Below are 20,332 nucleotides of genomic sequence, written 5' to 3' on the forward strand. Positions count from 1 at the left end.
GCTGTTAAACAGTATTTGTACATTTGCTGAGAATCCTTATAGTTCAAAGCCCTAAGGCTGGGTTCACACCTGGGCGTTTTTCAGCGCTGATCGAAGCGCTGAAAAACGCTCAGCAAGTGAAATCCTATTGAATGCTATGGGCATGGTTCCCACCTGGGCGTATTTCAGCGCGATTTTTCCCACTGAAAAACGCCCTACGCCCGAAATAGTACAGGAGCTTCTTTGGGGCGTATTTCAGCGCGTATCCATTGGTATTCCCGAGTGTGGCTCGGGGTTAACAGAGTGGTAACCCCGTGCCACACTCGGGAATACAGCGTAGGTCTTACCTTGTCCGCGATCCCCACTGTGTCCTCCGCCCGCTGCCGTCTTCCGGGTTCCATCCCTTGCGAGCGTCCGCGAGCAGACGCAGGGAGATTTTGCACTGGTGGTCAGGGTAAATCTTCCTCTCCAGCAGGAAGCAGGGCAGTGACATCACAAAAGCTCACTCCAAATCTGGAGTCTAGCAGTCAAAGGTACAATGTCTAATGTTGGGTATACACAACATTAGCCTGGCTTCCCGATTGGTCAGGAAGCCAGGCTGCTTAGCAACAGGTAAAGCTGGCTTCCTAACCAATCAGGAAGGCGGGAGGCAGGTCATAACCCACCACCTGGTTTTCTGATTGGAAAGGAAGCCGGCTCCATGCTCCCTCGGCACTGCCGGTCAGAGGGAGATGTCTCTCTGACCGGAAGTTCCGGTATCGGAGCATTTGGGCGAGTACTAGTACTTACCCAAATACTCGGTATCGGCACCGATACTCGGTATTGGTGCATCTCTAGTTTTTTTAGTCAAAGGATATCAGGCGGGAGGCGGCCACCCACTGAACGAATTTGGGTTGGTTCATCAAGAACCATCCAAAATTCACACACTATGTAGCCAACTTTAGATGCGTTTACTTTGCAGATAAACATCAATGAGGCTCAAGATACACAAGTACCTAGGCACAGGCAATGCACCATTATTTTCCAGGAGTAGATTTTGCGAGGTACAAATTACGCACAATTAACATTTCTGGAGGTTCTTTATAAGACAGCAACCTTTCGGTTTTTGAGTTTAGATAATGATAAAATGAAAAGACAGTTGAAGCTTGGCCACCCTGGGCCTGCTGCCCTCACACCGATCTGCGCCTAGAGCTGCTGGAGGTTATTTTCTCACTTTTACTTCATGGAGAAAACCGCAGCAACTAATAATATTTTAGACGCATGCAAAACTCTGCATGTGTTTGAAGCCTACAACTCTGCAGCATATCATGATTATATATCGTGTAAGCATTTATAAATCCTACATTAGGGGGGAAGATCTAGAAATAACGCTCCTAGGGAAGTCATAAAGGCTGGGTTCATTAGGGAACTGCTGAGGAAGGAAATATGTATTGATTCTAGGAGAGATCTCTCATGCATATAGAAAGAGCTGCACTGGGGACTTATTACTTTAGACAGATGTAATTAAAGTTTACGGGATTTTGTTGGAGGAGGCTGCACCTTTAAAGGGCCACCTTTAGCTAGAAGGTGATCCGCCATGAAAAGGCATCTTGCCACATTAAAAACAAAGCTTGTAGTGATACACACATTGCAACGTCACAATTGAGTACTGTCCATTAACGATTTGTGACATAACTTATTAGCAGCCGTGCAATTCCAGCGTCAATTGGGGATTTGAATAGTTTCTCTCGTTCAGCCCATGGGGTGATTGAGAAAAGTTTAAGACAGCCTTTCTCAAACAGGAGGGAAGGGGGGCTGCTGATGTAAAATGGGAACTCTGATGTGAAATGGGGGGGAGGCTATGATATGAAAGTAGGGCTTCTGATGTGAAAGGGGGCTCGTGATGTGAAGGAGGGCTATTGATGCAAAGGGTGATGTTAAGGCGGGGGGGTGTGTGTGGGGGGGGGGATCTTGATTTGAAAAAAACACCTCTATGTGTTTTTGTGTGGGGTCCCCCTTAAAATCTATGACATTTTAGAGTGGGATGCCTTGAGATTTGGCATACTTTTAAAGGGTGCTGTGACTAAAAAAAGTTTGGGAAAAGCTGGTCTAAGGGCTCATTCACACAATATGCGTTAGGGCTGTGCTGGCCATTTTTTCCAGTGCAGCCAGAATGCAAGAAATTGCAATATGCCTTGTCACGGTTGGGCTTGGTTCATACGACTGTGCTCCGGTGGTGTGTGCTTAAAAAAAGTATGGCATGCAGTACTTTTTTAAGCTTACTGCAGTGAGACATGGTACAACCAGATTGCACCATGTTGAGCCCATAGAATTTAGCCCTCGTTCACACCTGAACGTTTTGTAGCGCGTTCTACGCTCGACGAACGCTCTACAAAACGCTCAAAAATATAAATCCCATTGTATTCAATGGTCTCGTTCCCACCTTGGCGTATTTCCGCCCGTCCCTAACGCGCTACAAAACGCCCCACGCCTGAAAAAGGTACAGGTACTACTTTGGGCCGTTTTGTTGCGCGTTTCCATTGGGATACAGCCAAGTAGCCTTGGAAACGCGCGTTTGTCGCGCGACTTTTTTACAGCGAATCGCGGTAAAAAAACGCGCGACAGACGCGCATATGCAATACGCCTAGATGTGAACGAGACCTAAATGAAATGTCACTCGCGACATTTCAATAAAGTTCTAAAAAAAAGAAACAGTTCAATGCGGCTCGATCGAGCACATCGGAACTGTCTGGGCACACATGCATCAGCAGCCATGCTGGTGAGCACGGCTGCTGGTGTAACCAGCCCTAAAGATGTATGGCCAGCTTTAGAATGTAGAGCTGGGTCCGGCCAAGTGACCTTGACACATTTGCCCTCTGAGGTTTCAGGGGAGCAGCAGACAGACAGTAGTCAGTGACTGAGCTGGCCAGGAAGATAAGTCATTACATCAGGGGGTCACTGTGTCTGGGCTAAGGGTCTGGTGTCTGCACATTATCTACAATGCATGAGATAGAGCAAGACCAGGTAAAGCACTTATCTGTCTTTCATAAACAATGCCCAGCCCATCACAAGGCCATAGATATATACAGATAATATTCACCGGTCAGGGGTCTGAGAAACCCTGATCTGTTTATAAAATGCAACAGTGCGAAGACCTGTGGCTGATTGCTGCCAACACACATTGGACCTGTGGCCTACACACCCAAAGCGGCCACTGAACAATCCTTTTTAACAGATGTAAATCTACACCACACCATAGGTGCTATGTGCTATTATTTATTATTAGGAAGGTGAGGAGTTTGCATGTTCTCCCTGTGCTTGCGAGGGTTTCCTCGGGGTACCCTGATCTCCTCCCCCACTCCAAAGACATGCTGGAAGGTTAATTGGCTCCTGTCTAAATTGGCCCTGTATGCATGTACAATAGGGACCTTAGATTGTAAGCTCCTTGAGGGCCGGGACTGATGTGAATGTGCACTGTGTAAAGCAATGCGTACATTGATGGCGCTATGTGAATACCTGTAATAAATAAAATAAATAAATAGTATTGAAATAAAAGTATTTTACCTTTATTTAAGACAAACCAGCCGTCCTTTACAATGTTGCCTTGACAGTTCTCTCCTCCAGCTCCTTCCCTGATGCAGCGCATTGATCTGAACAGCTCCTATTTAAAACAATTGATTTTTTCATGTCAGTGCAATTTGCCTGTATTGGAAAATGTGTTTAAAATGTACAGCAACGCATCCAATGTGACCAAGCCTTCCATAGGGTTAGCCTGAGGATTGGCTTTGGGGTTAGGTGTAAGTCAAAAGTCAGTAAGTTCATTAACATTTTTTGCCCATGAATATGTTGCCAGGTATCCCACCCGGTAAAAGCGTCAGTGCCCAATATATATATATATGATAATAAATAATCTGCGCTAATGGAAACAAATAAATAGCATCAAAGGGTTTAAAGCAGCTACACTAAGGCTGGGTTCACACCTAGGCGTATCGAATATGCGCGTTTGTTGCGCGTTTTTACAGCGATTCGTGGTTTAAAACACACGACAAACGCGCGTTTTTCCGAGGGCTACCTGGCTGTATCCCAATGGATACGCGTGGCAAATACGCCCCAAAGAAGCTCCTGTACTTTGGGCGTTTTGTAGCGCGTTCATACGGCCTGTAATACGCCCAGGTGTGAACCATACCCATAGGAAATAATGGGATTTCGGTGTTTGAGCGTAGGAACGCGCTTCAAAATGCCCAGGTGTGAACCGGGCCTAAGGCTAACAAGCCTCAATATAACATAAATATAGCAGTACAGCGCTCAAAACCTTCCTGTAAAGTGCACACTAAAAGTGCATAAAGTGCCTCAATAAATATATATAAATGTGTAAACAGTGAAAACATATATGCAATATTGAAGAATATGGGACTGAAAAAATGTATCACACCATAAAATTGATAAAAAACATATGATCAGTCCAATAGAACGGTCCAATTCTCAGCAGTGAAAGTTTAGAAAACTTTTAAATGAAAGAAAGAAATAACTCCATTCGAAAACCAATCCAGTGCAAATCAATGTGCCGATACTTAGTGCTTCTTCACTTGTTCAAAACAAAGGACCCCCCAATGGGTATGCACTCACCACAGACGCTGACTGTATAAAAACAGCCAAAACACGTTTAGTAGGTCAAAGTAACTCCAAACGTCCTCCTTCCTCCTACTCCGATTTTTTTAAACGTGTTCGTCCCCGATATTCAGCAATAATAAAGCAAAGTGAAATCCTCACAGTGTAGTATTTGACATTTATGAATCCAGAAAAAACAATAAAAAACTCACATTTAAAACCGTGTCAGTCGGCCGGCGATCGCATATAACTCCGTCTCCTCAAAACGAAAGTGTGACTTCAGAAAGACCCCCCACTGACACGTTTCGTCATTACGACGTTGTCGAAGGACGGCATTTTTTTCAATATTGTATATATGTTTTCACTGTTATATATATATATATACACATATATACATACATATATACAGTATATATTCACACAATGAGAATGTGAAAGCAGAAGCCCATGTGCCAAAAACAACCGCTCTGATTTTTAATGTGCTGGACTAGAAGCCATTAAAGTATATCTAAACCCAAGAAAAAAAATGTAATATACTGCGGCTTACCGGCCTTTAGATGTGCTGGGTGCATTTGTTTTCTTTTTTTCAGTCTAAGAACATTTCCTGCGAGCACAGACATATACCTACTGATCCAGAAATCCAATCTCTTTGTAACTGCCTGCGCGCTGCACTGCGCCAAACAATCTAATCAGCCTTCCCAGCTATCTTCTGTGAACTAGCGGACACCTACTCAATATGTAATGGATGTTAGGAGAGGGGGTGGTGTCTGCAGTCCAAATCAGGAGAGCATCCTAGGGTGACAAAACTGCTCCTCCATAGATATTGCACAGCACGTGTGTGTTGTCACTCTGGGACAGGAAGTGTGTTACTGGAAGGATCGCCAGATGAAAAAAAGCTTACGGGCGGGGCTTACCATTTTCTGGACCAGATCTGGAACGCAGTGCATTGCGTTTTTTGACACGTTTGGAATTTATTTTTTGCTTTGCTTAAAATGGTCTTACAGGTGCGTTCCAGTGCATTTGTATGTGTTTTTGATGCAATTTGTATGCGTTCCAGACCAGACAAAATAGGACAAGCAGTATTTTTCTGGTCTGGTCTGGAAAGGACTGCGCTGGTGTGAACAGAGGCCAGAAATAACATAGGGATACATTAGGATGCATTTTGGGTCCGGAAACAAACTGGTCTGGAGATGATCTGGACATAGTGTGAATGGGCCCTAAAAAAACGAATGCAGCCATGACATTTAGGGACTGATAACCTGCAATATAAAAAATGAAATCTAAAGTCCCAGCACATGCTATCCTGTTATAACATCAACATTGTAATAGGAATACATACTGGAGGTGTTTTTGATAATGAAGGGTAGGTGTCTGTAGTCCAAATCCAGAGAGCATCCTAAGGTGACAATGCTGCTCCTCCATAGATACAATACAAGTGAGTGTTGCCACCCTAGGAAGTATGTTTCTGGCAGAGTCACCAGGTAAAATGAAGGTGAGCTTTTTGTTATTAGGTAATGAATGAATGCATTTTAACATTTAAAGGAGAACTATGAGGTGAGCGAAAATCACTCATCCTCATAGTTGGAGCCGACGTGTGCCAATGAAACTGTCACACATCGTCTCAATAGATCGGGAAGTGAGCAAACACATACCGTCGTTCGCTCACTTCCCGATCATCTCCCTGCAGAGAGCCGTGACTGTCAGTCACCGATCCCTGCAGGGATCCCCCCCCCTCCCCGTTCCGATCCTCCAGCGCTGACTGGAGGAACGAATGAGGGAGGGGGCGGGCACAGCTGGCTCTACCTCTAGATAGGCAGAGCCAGCTGTCACTCACGCAGCTGGGTGGATCTCCACAGCTTTGTCGGGATCCATCCCGGCTGCAGCGATTTCAGTATACCGTGAGCTGTAGCTCGCGATATACTGAGCTTTGGGTCACGGGAGGACACTAGTATATGTCCTCCCGTGACCCTTAAGAGAACTATGGAGAAAAACACTTAATCTATAGTTCTCTTTTAACTCCAGAGTTTAGTGTCACTTTTAAAGGAAAATAAAAATAAAAAAGCAACCCATTGCAGCCACCACACGAGGACTGGTAAGCTTGTATGAAATGTTTGTTTTGGTGTTTGAATATACTTTAAGCGGCTTTGCACTCTCACATTACACAGATTTCTAGATGTTTCCACGTGTTCATCCAGTGGAGGCGTTCTGTCCACAGGGACGTCTGTAGTCCAGACACTGTGAGCAGCAGCAGCAGACCGGGCATTATCACTGCTGATGGTGCTGAAACCATGAAAGTGACAGTTGTCAGCACCACACCCAGCTCAGGTTATCAGCCAGAGTCAGACATGGGACACGGAGCCTCTCCCAGCGCTGATCCATCCCTGGGAACGATGATAAACACAGTGAGAATATTACTGGACTCTCTGCACATGACATACAGACATTTTTACCATACCCATGTGCGATCTCCAGCGCTGTGATGTACGGAGGGCTCACACTCATGTGGGCCATGCACGCTGATATCTTTTATTCTTATACAACCCTGGCCCAGCATACACTATATTGTTATAACCAATAGGAATACAGACCAGAGTTGGTTTTGCTTATGCAATCAAAGCTTACTTGAATGTAGTGAGTACTGCCTTCCATCCAGTGGCGTCACTAGAGGGGTGCAGGGGGTGCGGTCTGCACCTGGGTGACACCATTGGAGGGGTGACACCAAAATGACTGACTAAAAAGTCAGGCACTTGGTCATGGAATGAGAGCCCGACAGTGTCAGGAGAGAGGAGGGGACCTGGGGGCATACCTCATCCTGCTGGGTGAACGTCCGCTCCTCTCTCTGCCGGCGTCCACGACCACGCTGGCAGGCGTCAATTAGATGCACGATGACATCACCGCGGGGTGCCACCCAGTCTCCGCTCCGGGGTGACACCCGGCCTAGGGACGCCCCTGCTTTCATCTGCCCATCACTTCCAACAACTTCCTGGATTCCCAGTGTGCTTTGCGTCTTTTTCCCTGCTGCGAGGGAGCATGGAGCCGGATTCCCTTAATGAGACTTCTGGTATCGGTACTCGGTATCGATACCGAAAAACCGAATATCATTAGGTATGGTGATTAGGAGTGGGATATGACTTATTGAAATTCAATATAGAAATACTCAGGGCCATCCGTATAAGGCAGCCTGAGGCGGTTGCCTCAGGCCGCATCTCATTGGGTCACTAGTTCTGCTGACCACCAGGTATTACCCTCTTTTTGAAGGGATTTGTTATCACTTCCTGTTGTGGCTAACGGACAGGAAGTGAAGACAAATCTCTCCTTGGGGGACACAGATGGCAAAACAAAAGCTGACAAGGGTTATAATCCTCCATTACTACATCCAAAACTAAAAGTTCTACTTTATACTGGGTGAGTGGTTATGTCCAGTCAAATGTCATATCCCTAAATGTTTTGGACAGGCAAAGGTTAGACAATCTGGGGTGGGCAACTCTGGCCCTCCAGCTGTGCTTTAATACAAATCCCATCATGCCTGTGTCTCTGGGAGTCATGCCTGTAACTGTCAGTCTTGCAATGCCTCATGGGACTTGTAGTTCCACAACAGTTGGTGGACCGGAGCTTGCCTACCCCTGTCATAGATGGTGCATAATGTGTCATCTGATATAAGGTTTTAAACCATGTGTAGGCAACCTGGGAACGCCAACTGTTGTGGAACTACAAGTCCCATAAGGCACTGCAAGACTCTGACAACCTCAGGCATGATTCTCAGAGGCAGGGGCATGAAGACACTTGTAGTTCCACAACAGCCGGAGGGCCAGAGCTGCCCAACCCTGTCATAGATGGTGCATAATGTTTAATCTCTAATTAGGTTTTAGCTGTTGCTAAATGCCGAGGTTGCCTACCCCTGCTCTAAAACTACAAGTCCCAGGAGTCATTGCAAATCTCTGACAGCCACAGGCATGACCACCAGAGACATAGGCATGATGGAATTTGTAGTTTCACCCCAGCTGGAGTGCCGACGTTGCCTACCCCTGATTTAAAGTAACATTTATGACATTAGGGATAGATTGGATAACGTTTGGTAACCCCTGTTATATCCTTATTGGCCCCATACCTTGTCAGCGGTCCAGAAAGTCACGGGAAACTTCTCAGCAAGAAAAACTCGCTCAAGAAAAAAACAAATTAGCACCAATTATGAAGCCAAATACCTGTAGCCTGTGATTGGGTGCCTGCTTCCATTTGAGTCTTTTCACACAGTTTGCATAAGCCCTGAAATACACAAGGAGCAGAAATATTTTAATACCCGGATTATTGGGATAAAGTATTGCACAGCCCCCCTGGAAACGGTAAAAAAAATCCTCCAATTAACCTGTTTACCTCCAACCCCATCAGGAAAGGATTGAACCTGGGCAGCACTAGCAGATCAATGTCGCTGTCTGCAATACAAGGCTGACCTCCCCAGGGACTCAGGGGGGGTTAATGAGTTAGACAGCTGCACTGTAGCTGTGTTGTAATCCCAGTGCCCAGGAGGGCCAGAGAGAGAGAGAAGTGAGCAGCTGTGCCTTTAAATGCCATTTCCTTCTATTGTATTTGAATGGTGATCAGGAAAAAGGAAATGAAAGCAGAGGGGCCGAGCTAAAGGAGTCAATGCTGCAAAAAAAAAAAGAAGACAGCGGTTGCCTATATAAGTGACAGTAACACAGGCTTCTCTCTCAGACCTTCCTTCTTGGCCAGCAGGGCTCAGACAGCTGCCGGGAATACAGATGTGGCGGCACGGCGATGGAGAGCGGGCATCTGTTGGCATCTGACGCCGGACTCTGGGGTGAGGGGGGCCAGATCTGCTACTGACGGATTGCGGTGCATGGACCCGTGTGCCTGTACAAATTAGGACAGGACCTACGGAGCCAAGACATCACACTGTACAGAGGACAATACACAGCAGCAAGCAAATGTCAGCACCCATCGAGAGGAAGAGCCTGGACCCTGCAGAGTAAGCATGGCTGGGGGCTCTTTATTGTTGCAGTACTTGGTGGGTGGGTGGGGGGTATTGAAAAAAGGGGGTGATCATTGACCATTTGGGCAAGACGATGAAGGACCCCGGGGGGTATTATATTGAAATAGGTAAGAGCTGATGGTACAGAAAGGGCACAGATTTTGGCACCTATGCCATCTGTCCTCCTGGATCACATCTGGATTCTAGAGAGGTGCAGCTGGAATTTCTTGCTCCTTGAAATGCCCTGAGATGGAACGTTAATCAGTTTTATTATAAGATACATTTTCTATCCCCAGGTCTTTTCTATTATCTCACCTTATTTTAAGAGAAGCCTTTCAAATGCCAATAGATGTATTTGTGTCGCCCATAAGCCCTCATGGGAATTAAAGTGCAGCACAGTCCTGGTGGTCCTGGCAATTCTTTTAAACACGGGCTTGGAAATCATTTTAAATGTTGCTGTTTCAATGGTGGTAACTGTGTGACGACAATGAAAGCGGTGGATGGTGGGAATCTAATTCTGACGAAATGCTGTAGCCGGCAGGGCATGCTGGGAGATGTAGTTCCTCAGCAGAGGGCTCCGGTTGCTAATGTCATATTTACTGTTCTGGTGTACAACATTGTCACGGGAGAGATATGTAGGCTGCTGTCTTTGTGTATCGTGTGCCGGAAAAAAAACCCAAACAAACTTCTTTAAATTACATCTTCCGGCACCAGATGGGCCCTCGGCTCTGCTAGGTAACACATATGCCAAAGAGGTTCCCACCGCACTCCTTACTGGTACGTCACTTTTTAATGTCCTGAGAAGACACAGTGATCTGCCACAAGTGGGACAGATGAGGCTAGGTGGCTTTACATCTGCATTTTTAGTGTTTTTGATGGAGGTTGGTGCGTGTTTTAATGCGCATTTTTTTTGATCGGTCAATAAAATTAGAGGTTGCTCAGGGAGTGAGCTATGACTAAGACCGAATAAGGCAGAAACGCGTCAGCGGTTGTTTTTTTCTATAGATGCAGGTGGAATAAAGTTTGATTTTCTTTGGAAGATCATCGAGTGCTGGTTCTACAGTTTTTGCTCAGAGGGTGGGGGTTTGTTGTCAAGCACTCAAATGCATAAAAATACATGTTACATGCTGTTTTCCTGTGCTTCCATTGAAGTCTATCAGGGCTATTCACAGAAGGGTGAAGAGTTTGGAGAAGACAGGAGAAGTGAACAATCTAGGATAACATCGCTGATTTGGAAAAATTCTCCAATTCAGCTCACTTTCCAGTTCAGCTATGTTGTCCTAGATTGTTCACTTCTCCGGCCTCCTCCAAACTCTTCACCCTTCTGTGAATAGCCGTGTATGTGCCCAAAAACATGCATGGATGCACCAAAAAAAAAAACCCCTGTACCATTGTTCCTAACACAGCAGGGCAGTGCACAGGTGTGAACGGGGTCTAACTGAGCTCATTTCACCTTAATAAGAGGCAATTGGAGATATTACCACCTTCTATAAATACATTAGTGGTCCAAATAATAAAACTCACTGGAAAGTTGTTCAAAACCTTTTACAGTAACCACAAACAATATGGGGGCACGCTTTGTGACTAGAGGAAAAGAGATTTAACCTGCACATAAGGAAAGGGATCTTTGCTGTAAGAGCTGCGATGTTCAATAATCTTCCACATGAGCTGGTTCAGTAAATGGCTTACAGTGACACTAAACTCAGGAGTTCAATCTTAAAATGCATTCAAGTACCTGAACTATGAACAAAAATGTATCTTATGTGTGTATCACTCGGCTGTAGATCCTCCAATCATCTCTGAATTGGTGCTGACACCGTCCTTCCTGCTGGAGGGTGGCTACTATTGTTCCCCATGGGCCCTATGTGTTGTAAAGTAGTCACCGCTCCAAGCTCACTCCCGTGATGGACTACAATCTCATGTTTAGTTTACTAACTTGTAAAGGTACCTGAAGGTGTTTTTAAGGTTTAGCTCCTGAGTTTAGTGTCACTTTAAATAAAGGGCCATGTGTGCATAAAATATAAATGGCTGCTAATATGTGTAAGAAATGACATTGTATACTGTTGATCCAAGGGCTATGCAGTTGCTGATGGGGATCAGAAATACATTTTTTTTTAACCAAACTGGGCCACAATGTAGAATATATATTGAGTTTTTCTTTCGATCAACTCTGGGTTTAGAATTAATTTGTTTGTGCTGAACTCAATGGAACTGTGTCTTTTTCAACCTACCTTTGTAACTGTGGGGTCACCAGAGGCCTCTCTGATCTGCAAGAAATTAAGTAAATACAGAAAATGAGACATTTAATAAGCAGCGTACACCACAGATCACACAGTGCCAGGCACTCTCTGTCCTCCATACTATAGAACAGTGTTTCTCAACTTTTTTCTTTTTTAGTCACAGCACCCTTTAAAAGTATGCAAAATCTCAAAGCACCCTACTCTTAAATGTCATAGATTTTATGGGGGACCCCACCCAAAAACATGCAAAAAGTGGGTTTCCCCTTTAACATCGAAGTGCACCCTTCAAATCAAGATTCCCCCCTTCAAATCAGAGCCGCTCTTCACATCAGAAGCCCCTCTTTCATCACAGAGTTCCCCCCTTTTACATGAGAGTCACCCCTTTACAACAGGATCCCCCTTCACCTCAGTCTTCATTCCCCCCTTCACTTTACAGTCCTACTACCACAATATTTTGAGGCACCCCTGAGGATGCCAGGAGGCACACCATGGTGCCATGGCACCCTGGTTGAGAAAGACTGCTATATGGAATAGGTACCTGCTTGAAGAGAGGCAATACTAATGAATTACTGCCCTACACTCTATGTTCATCTTAAAGGAGAACTATGGGGTTAAGGCTTTCCACCATAGTTCTCCTTAGGGTAACTGGAGGACACAAACTAGCTGGAGGCAGAGCCAGCTGTACCCGCCCCCTCCCCCGTCCGTTCCGCCAGTCCACGCTGGCGGATCGGAGCGGGGAGTGGGGAATCCAGCCCTCCCCCTGTCACGGCAGAGAGCCGTGACAGGATCGAGAGGTGAGCGAACGCCGGTATGTGTTCGCTCACCTCCCGATCTACTGAGCCGACCTGTGACAGTCTCATTGTCACAGGTCGGCTAGAACTATGAGGTGAGTGAAAAGCACCCCCCTCATAGTTCTCCTTTAACAACGGACAGCATGACAGAGAAAACCATCACTTCTATAGGGATGAACCATTCAATTTGCATGCTTTGTGAGTTGAAAACCTTTTTGAATTTGCCTGTATGTTTCCATGCAAATAATTCTGATGTGGAGAGTCCTGCAATTTAGGATTCAGACAACTGTGATGGCAATGGTTAGAGAAGTCTGCATGAATATATTTAAGCAAACCGTAAAAGTTTGCGATTTGCTAGCATGTGAATTGAGTTTCTCATCCCTACGTCTCTGTGAGCCAGTTCTTTGCCCTGGGCATCAAGGAGCCCCTGGCAGATATCATGAATGCATGCCAAATGCCCGTTTTCAAGCCTGTGGGCATGTGGCATGGCATGTAACCTAAAAAAGCTGTGTATCATAGAGGAATGCTAACAGAAACTAGGACTGAATGCGCAGAAAAACAATAGTTCCCCTTCATCATATTTATTTTATGACTAAAGCTTGTTTTCTACAACTTTTTGCATTATTTAAATTTTGAATGATGTAACTTTATTTTCTTCCCATAGTGAGCCAGTGGACGAGGTTCTGCAGATACCACCCTCACTTCTAACATGTGGGGGGTGCCAACAAAACATCGGGGATCGCTACTTCTTAAAGGCCATAGATCAATACTGGCACGAGGACTGCCTGAGCTGCGACTTATGCGGCTGCCGCTTGGGAGAGGTCGGGAGGAGGCTCTACTACAAACTGGGGCGCAAGCTGTGCCGAAGAGATTACCTTAGGTAAGGCCATCATTTTTACAGAGGCAGGAGGAGAGGAACTAATATGAACTGGTAATGTGTTTACCTTGTAGTGACTGCACTATAAGTACATTGACACATACACCTCTAGTCTTTACATGTTGTAGAAATAGTCTTGTGGTCCTAAATATAGAATGCACAAAAAGGAATGGACATGCAGTAGATCTTGCATCCTGGACTGAACAGATGTTACATTACATGTATGGTCTCTTGATGTACAGGTATACAGGTATGCGTAATAATCAGGATGGGCTGAAGAACGCTACCCAAAGTAATAAGAAAATATTACCACAATTTGTTTGCTAAAGCAGTGTTTTTAAAGCCAACATGTGCTTCAGGTTGGCTTAAGTAGACATCTACCTTTTAGGATGTGACAGTGTCAACTGACAGCTCCCCCCACCCCCCAAAATCCTTTCCCAGCTATCCAGCCATATATACTAAACAATCCATGCTACTTCATTGCCTGCAGGAATCCACTTTGGGTAAGCCCCAGTGTCGAATGGTGCCAGAGATTATCTTGTTGAATTACGTCATGGCCCCCCCACCCCCATGTGACAGCACTCCAGCCTGGTGATTGGATGCTCAGGCCCAAACACTGTCACATGGGGGAGGTCACATACTCCCCCATACCAAAAAGCCCTGCTCCATTACAGCGACAGAGGTCTAATATAGTGGGGAGGTGGTCGGAGAGCAGGGATACATACAGTAAGTATACAGTGACAGCGTCTCTTTAACTACTGTACTGTATGTAGACTCCTCCTGTTGATAAATATTGAAAGGGGACCATTGCAGCATTAAATTTCCGCTCTTCTCCTATGTGACAGCACTGGTGCTTAGAGATTGGCACAGCATTGTCACATGGGGAGACAGTCCTCAGGCCTGTGTAAGCTCTGGTTAGAGTGACTTACACAAGTCTTCATTTCCTAACTCCCAGCAGCTAAATGTAGTGGCAAGCGAGTAGAGGAAAGCTGAGTATGTGTTGCTGGAAGGGGTGGGTGATTAAGGTAAACCTGTTACTTTGCCCTAGTTCAAAGGTGTATACAGTATAGCCAGGTACAAAAAGCCACCTCCCCGCAGTAAATGTGGTCATCAACATATTTACACTTTGAAAAGTCCATCTATATTTTGCAAAAATACTGATTGGTCTCGTTCACACCTAGGCGTATTGCATATGCGCGTCTGTCGCGCGACCGTCGCACATTTTTTTTAGCGCGAAGTCGCGCGACCGTCGCGCGTTTCCGAAGGCTACTTGGCTGTATCCCAATGGAAGCGCGCAACAAAACGGCCCAAAGTAGTACCTGTACCTTTTCAGGCGGAGGCCGTTTTGTAGCGCGTTAGGGACGGGCGGAAATACGCCAAGGTGGGAACGAGACCATTGAATACAATGGGATTTATATTTTTGAGCGTTTTGTAGAGCGTTCGTCGAGCGTAGAACGCGCTACAAAACGTTCAGGTGTGAACGAGGGCTTAGGGGTATAGTAAGATACAGACTGCAAAGAGAAGGCCTACTCAACACCGAACGATCCTTTACAAAGCAAAATTGAAAACTTCCATCAAGTGACAGATAAATTCTATAACTCGGGTAGGCAAGATGTTGGTCCCTGAAGTGTAATGTGTTGTGCTCAATAGAATCATATGTGTGAGCCTGCTGGACCCCAGATTGGCTAGACTGTCTGTTCAATTCTTCAATATTTGTCTGTCCTTGCCTTCATCTGTACTTACATGTCTGTCAAAAGAATCCTGTCATGGAGACTGCCCTTGCTGAGCTTTCCTTCTGAAAATTCTAGCTGCCTGGTTACCATGCTGACCCCCAGGCCCGGTGCAGACCTGAGCGATCCACGATCACGCATCCCGCGATCGCTTGGTCCTGCACAATGCAGACAGCGATTGCCACGCGACCGTGACATCCGCGCGGCAATCGCAGAAAAAAAGTACATGTACCTTTTTTTTGTGATACACGACGCACAACTGTTTTAGCTGTGATCGTGTTAGGATGCACAGGCGGAATCGCGGCAATCCGCCCGGCGCGACTGGGGTGCCATTAGAAAACAATGGCACCCACAGCGCGACCGTCTGTGCTGGGCGACTCCGTGACTGCGCGGCAATCTGCGCACGATTGCCGTGCCGTGAGGTGTCGTCTAGATATGCGAGGCACGTAAGGACCTCTGACTTTCCTAATCTTCATGCTTGCTTCTGATTACGGACTCGGCAGTATAATATGTTTGTATTTCTCCAATGACGGGTTCACATTCCGCAGCCTAAAATATGTTTTCTGGTTTCTGTTGCAGACTTTTCGGTCAGGATGGGCTTTGTGCCTCCTGCGACAAGCGGATCAGGGCCTACGAGATGACCATGCGGGTGAAGGACAAAGTCTATCACCTGGAGTGCTTCAAGTGTGCGGCGTGTCAGAAACACTTCTGTGTGGGTGACCGGTACCTCCTTATAAACTCAGACATTGTCTGTGAGCAGGACATCTATGAATGGACCAAACTTAATGGAATGATGTAGCTAGGGGACAATGCCCCAGGAGTTTCCTGGAATGGATTGTGAAGTATCAAGCAATGAACTTACACTGTGGCAATAACGACTGACAGTGCGTTATCTTTTTAAAAGAATTAGTAACAGGCTGGGCGTCCACACTGGTATCAGCTAGCAGACGCGTCCGATGGTTCTAATGCTACTATCCACCATCGTTTACTACCAATAATGGTGCTTTTGGATTTATACAATTATTACTGACGGGAGTACTGGGCCTTTCTGAAGCCTGACATGATGCCAGCATATGAAGTTCTAAATTTGGGACCCTGGATCCTCGCTGAAGTCTCAAAGTCCGCACTCTAATTTACTCCCTATTTGGACCAAACTGCTGCCATTTTGGAAAGTCCCCCTCCTTCCTGGGCCGAAACCAAGACTGGCTTGCAAAGCTCGGGTCAGCTGAATGCCTGCTGACTTAAAAAGCCAGCATACAGATCAAGTTTTATGGCTATATTTTAAGACTTTTTGTCTTCCCAAAAATAATATTTAAATGGAACCTGTCAAGTTAGAAATATTGAAGTTAACACTACTTTTTTTTTTTTTTTAAGGTACAAGCTGTTGGTTTATCATTCTGATCCTTACTTCACTGCCTGGTGATCACTGCAAGTATGCGGGCAGTGGCGTCGGGACCTGCAGACTTCCAGGTCTACAATGCACTGCGGTGCTGAAGCAAGGATGAGTTTGTCAGCTCCATCAAACAACAAGCCAGGAATAGCAGCTTCCATATTTCCACTCTTACAGGTTTAGATTTGGGTGGACTGTTGAATCACACACTGCCTACTTACATCTCTGCAAGGAAGATCCCAACACCTGAGTTCCCAAGACAGCCCACCATGCCTGGCCATTATAGTAGGAAGTTACTATTGCTGGATTTATGTCATGGAGAATGCAGTAAGAGGAAAGAAACTATTCGAGATCTCGCTATAAGAGACGCCAAGAGATGTAGCTGAGAAAATCTGAGATTGATGCGCCACGCAGAAAATGATTTGTCCAGATACAAATTTATTCCAAGTTGAAGTGAAAGACTTAAAGCCCGTGGCACACTGCACACAAAGCCGTGCAGAGCGAAGCAAAGCTGTCAGGCACGGAGCTTCGCATGCAGTGTGTGAGCTGAGTGCAGGCAGATGAATGACAGCACCTTCAGCCAATCGGCTCAGGCGTAACAACCGGCTGGACTGCGCGGGTTTATACGCGCGAGCTGATTGACTGAAGATGACATTTTTCATCTCAGCACGCTCAGCTATGCGAGCTCTCGCAAGCTGATGTGCCAGAGAGAAAGTTTACATGACACACTGCTCGCAAAGGCAGCACGCCACTGCTCCGCTTCACGTGCAGTGTGTCACAAACTTTATTACTAAACCAATGAGTTTCGGGGGTCAAAGGGAGTCCCCTTTATAAGGGCTTGCAGGGAGGTAGTAACTACTGGACTGAATTTATTCCAAGTTGAAGTGAAAGACTCTATTACGAAGCCAATGAGTTTGGGGGGTCAGAGGGAGTCCCCTTTATCAGGGCTTGAAGGGAGGTAGTAACTACTGGACTGAATTTATTCCAAGTTGAAGAAAAAAACTTTATTACAAAGCCAATGAGTTTCGGGGGTCAGAGGAAGCCCCCTTTATCAGGACATAAGGTGAGGTAGTCATTGATGCTTGTCAGTGTTTCTTACTCATCTTCTCTAAACGACTGTACAGCGCTGCAGAATATGTTGGCGCTATATAAATAAATAATTGTAATTGTAGGTAGTAACTACTGGACTTAAAGTAAAAATGAATACACACTGTGCAGTTTGTTTTACCGGAAGCTGAGGCTGCTTAATCCAGGTGTTGACAGACTCTGGGGGGGAATTTATCAAAACTGAAGCAGAAAAATCTGGAGCAGCTGTGCATGGCAACCAATCAGCTTCTCTCTTCAGTCTGTTCAGTTAAGAATTTAAAAATGAAAGAGAAAAGCTGATTGGTTGCCATTCACAGCTGCTACAGATTTTGTCTGCTCCAGTTTTGATAAATTCCCCTCTCTGTGTTCTAACGAATTAACAACCTCGTCATAAAAAGCACAGTGAGTATGCATGACTTACAGTCCAGTGGTTGCTACCTCTCTTCAAGCCCCGATGAAGGGAGCTCCCTCAGACCCCCGAAACATGTTGGCATTCTGATGAAGTCCTTTACTTCAACTTAGAATAAATCTGAAGGAATGATTTTCGGTGTGCTTCAATCTCAGATTATCTCAGTTACAAACAATGGAGACAGTGGAAATCCTTTTGTGTGGAGAAGCCGTCAACCCCAAGCATACAGAAATCTGGTCAGTTACTTACATCCCCTCCATAACAATAGGATAACTGTAAGATCCCATTGCTACCCCATCAAAAAATAATTTTCAGGGCTGGCGCAGACCTGGCCGATGCAGGACGTGCGTCCCGGGACCGTGCGATCGCGTGCAGTTGCATACAGCGGTTGCCGCATGACCCCATTGATTTCAATGGGGTTATATCCGCGCGGCAATCCCAGAAAAAAGGTACATGTACCTTTTTTTGCGACACATGACGCGCGGCTGTTTTAGCATGGGTGGAATCGCAGTGGAAAACCGTGCAATCCACCCGGCGCGACTGGGATGCCATTAGATCAGCGGAAGTGGGCGATTTTGTGACCGCACAGCAATCCGCACGATTGCCACGCGGTCACGGATCGCGCAGGTGTAAACTTGGCCTCATCTTCCATATCTAAGAGATGTAAGGTGGTGTTGGTGGTGGCTCACAACAGCAGCGCCCACCCAAAACAAAATAACAATTTTGTCTTTTTCAATCTTTGGATAAATGACACACTGCAATGCTGCAACAAGCGGATACATATACTGTATGTGTATATATCATTGGCTATTGCCGGATAATCTATGCAATACTGGCAAGTTTTATTTTGTAGTTTACATTTTTACTAAAAAAAAAAAAAGGCTAATAAAATGTAAATATAACTGACACCGTTCTGCTTGTGAAGGAGCGATTTACAGAGCGTGCCCTATAATGCCAAGGGTTGAAACTATAACCAAATACATTTATTGGAAAGATTGTGTGAAATAAAAAGCTGATTTGTTGTCACTTTTAATACTTGAATGTAAAGTTCGGCATTGTTTGGCCGCGGTTTTTGTACAAAAATGTCAGGAGAAGCCTCCAGTACTGTGCCAGGTAACAGCCATCCAGCTGACAGGGTCCCTGTGAATTGCTAATACCCGGTTTCCCTAAAAATAAAACCTACCCCGAAATTAAGACCTAGTACTATTTATGGGAATTGCTAAAATATAAGACCTACCCCGAAAATAAGACCTAGTCGTGACCATTACTAGGGCTGGTGGTGGCATAAGGGGGAACTTGAAGAGCCGCGGGAGAGAATCAGCGGTGCCAACGAAGCCAGCACTAGAAGAAGCGAGGCGCCACCGGAGGGAGAAGAGCCGCATAAGCCGATGCATCCTCTATAGCGCCGACTCCTGTCGCAGGCGGAGTGATACCAAATGCACTCCGCCTGTGAGGAATCTATTGTGAAAGTGCGTTTCGCTCATTCTGGCCAGCAATTGGTTATCATATTGCTCTTGAAAAGGTACGGCACCCCTGATTGACCTGATCACCATATTTTTGTACATAAATACATGTAGACTTTCCTACATGAATAAGTGTGGATTGTTGTACATAAAAAAAATAAGACAGTGTCTTATTTTCGGGGAAACACGGTATATCCTTTACGTGATGATACATTGCTGATAGCGCTGCACTTATCTAATACATAAAGATCATACAAAGGCAGCTCTGTTCTGTAAAGGTTGTAATAGAGGTACTTCACCCGCCTTAAAAAGCTTTTCCAGACATGACCTCCAAGGAAATGTCCGGCAGCACTTCTCGCTAAGATGCAACAAGGGGAGTGCAAGATCTAAACATGCGGACAGTAAATGACCTGGGCTTGTTTCTGAGGAATTCTGAAGTGATTGCACCGATGTATAGGAATCGAGCATGGCAGCCGGCTACAAAACAGCAGACTGATCCTTCAGACACTCAGTTACAACGTGAATAGCTGCGGACATTGACAGAGGTGGGATTTGCAGACAGTGAACTGACAGAAAACAAATGGCCGCCTTGTAAAGGAAGCCTATCAATACTCAGCTTTTGGGCGCATGGCATTAAACAATGCTGCTTCATTCCTCTCTGGTACTTGCAGGTATATTGCCCTTCCAGGTGCATCAAATACCTGTTCTCCCCATTGTACACAGTGGTTCCTCCTGCCAGACTGTTCATTCTGTAGTAATGTACAAGCTGGCGGGAGATACCACTGCATACAGC

General features: G+C 45.6%; 1 protein-coding gene across 1 annotated transcript; it reads left to right on the forward strand.

The window, feature by feature from the left end:
- Positions 1-9,037: 9,037 nt before the first annotated feature.
- LMO2 (LIM domain only 2) lies at positions 9,038-16,270 on the forward strand. Its single transcript, XM_018569187.1, has 3 exons — positions 9,038-9,550; positions 13,249-13,464; positions 15,771-16,270. Exons 1-3 carry the CDS (start codon positions 9,510-9,512, stop codon positions 15,988-15,990), a joined length of 477 nt encoding a protein of 158 aa, XP_018424689.1. The 5' UTR covers positions 9,038-9,509; the 3' UTR covers positions 15,991-16,270.
- The last annotated feature ends 4,062 nt before the right edge of the window (positions 16,271-20,332 follow it).

The sequence above is a fragment of the Nanorana parkeri genome, unplaced genomic scaffold (genome assembly GCF_000935625.1).
Source record: "Nanorana parkeri isolate BGI_ZX_2015 unplaced genomic scaffold, ASM93562v1 scaffold1298, whole genome shotgun sequence".
Classification (NCBI taxonomy): domain Eukaryota; kingdom Metazoa; phylum Chordata; class Amphibia; order Anura; family Dicroglossidae; genus Nanorana; species Nanorana parkeri.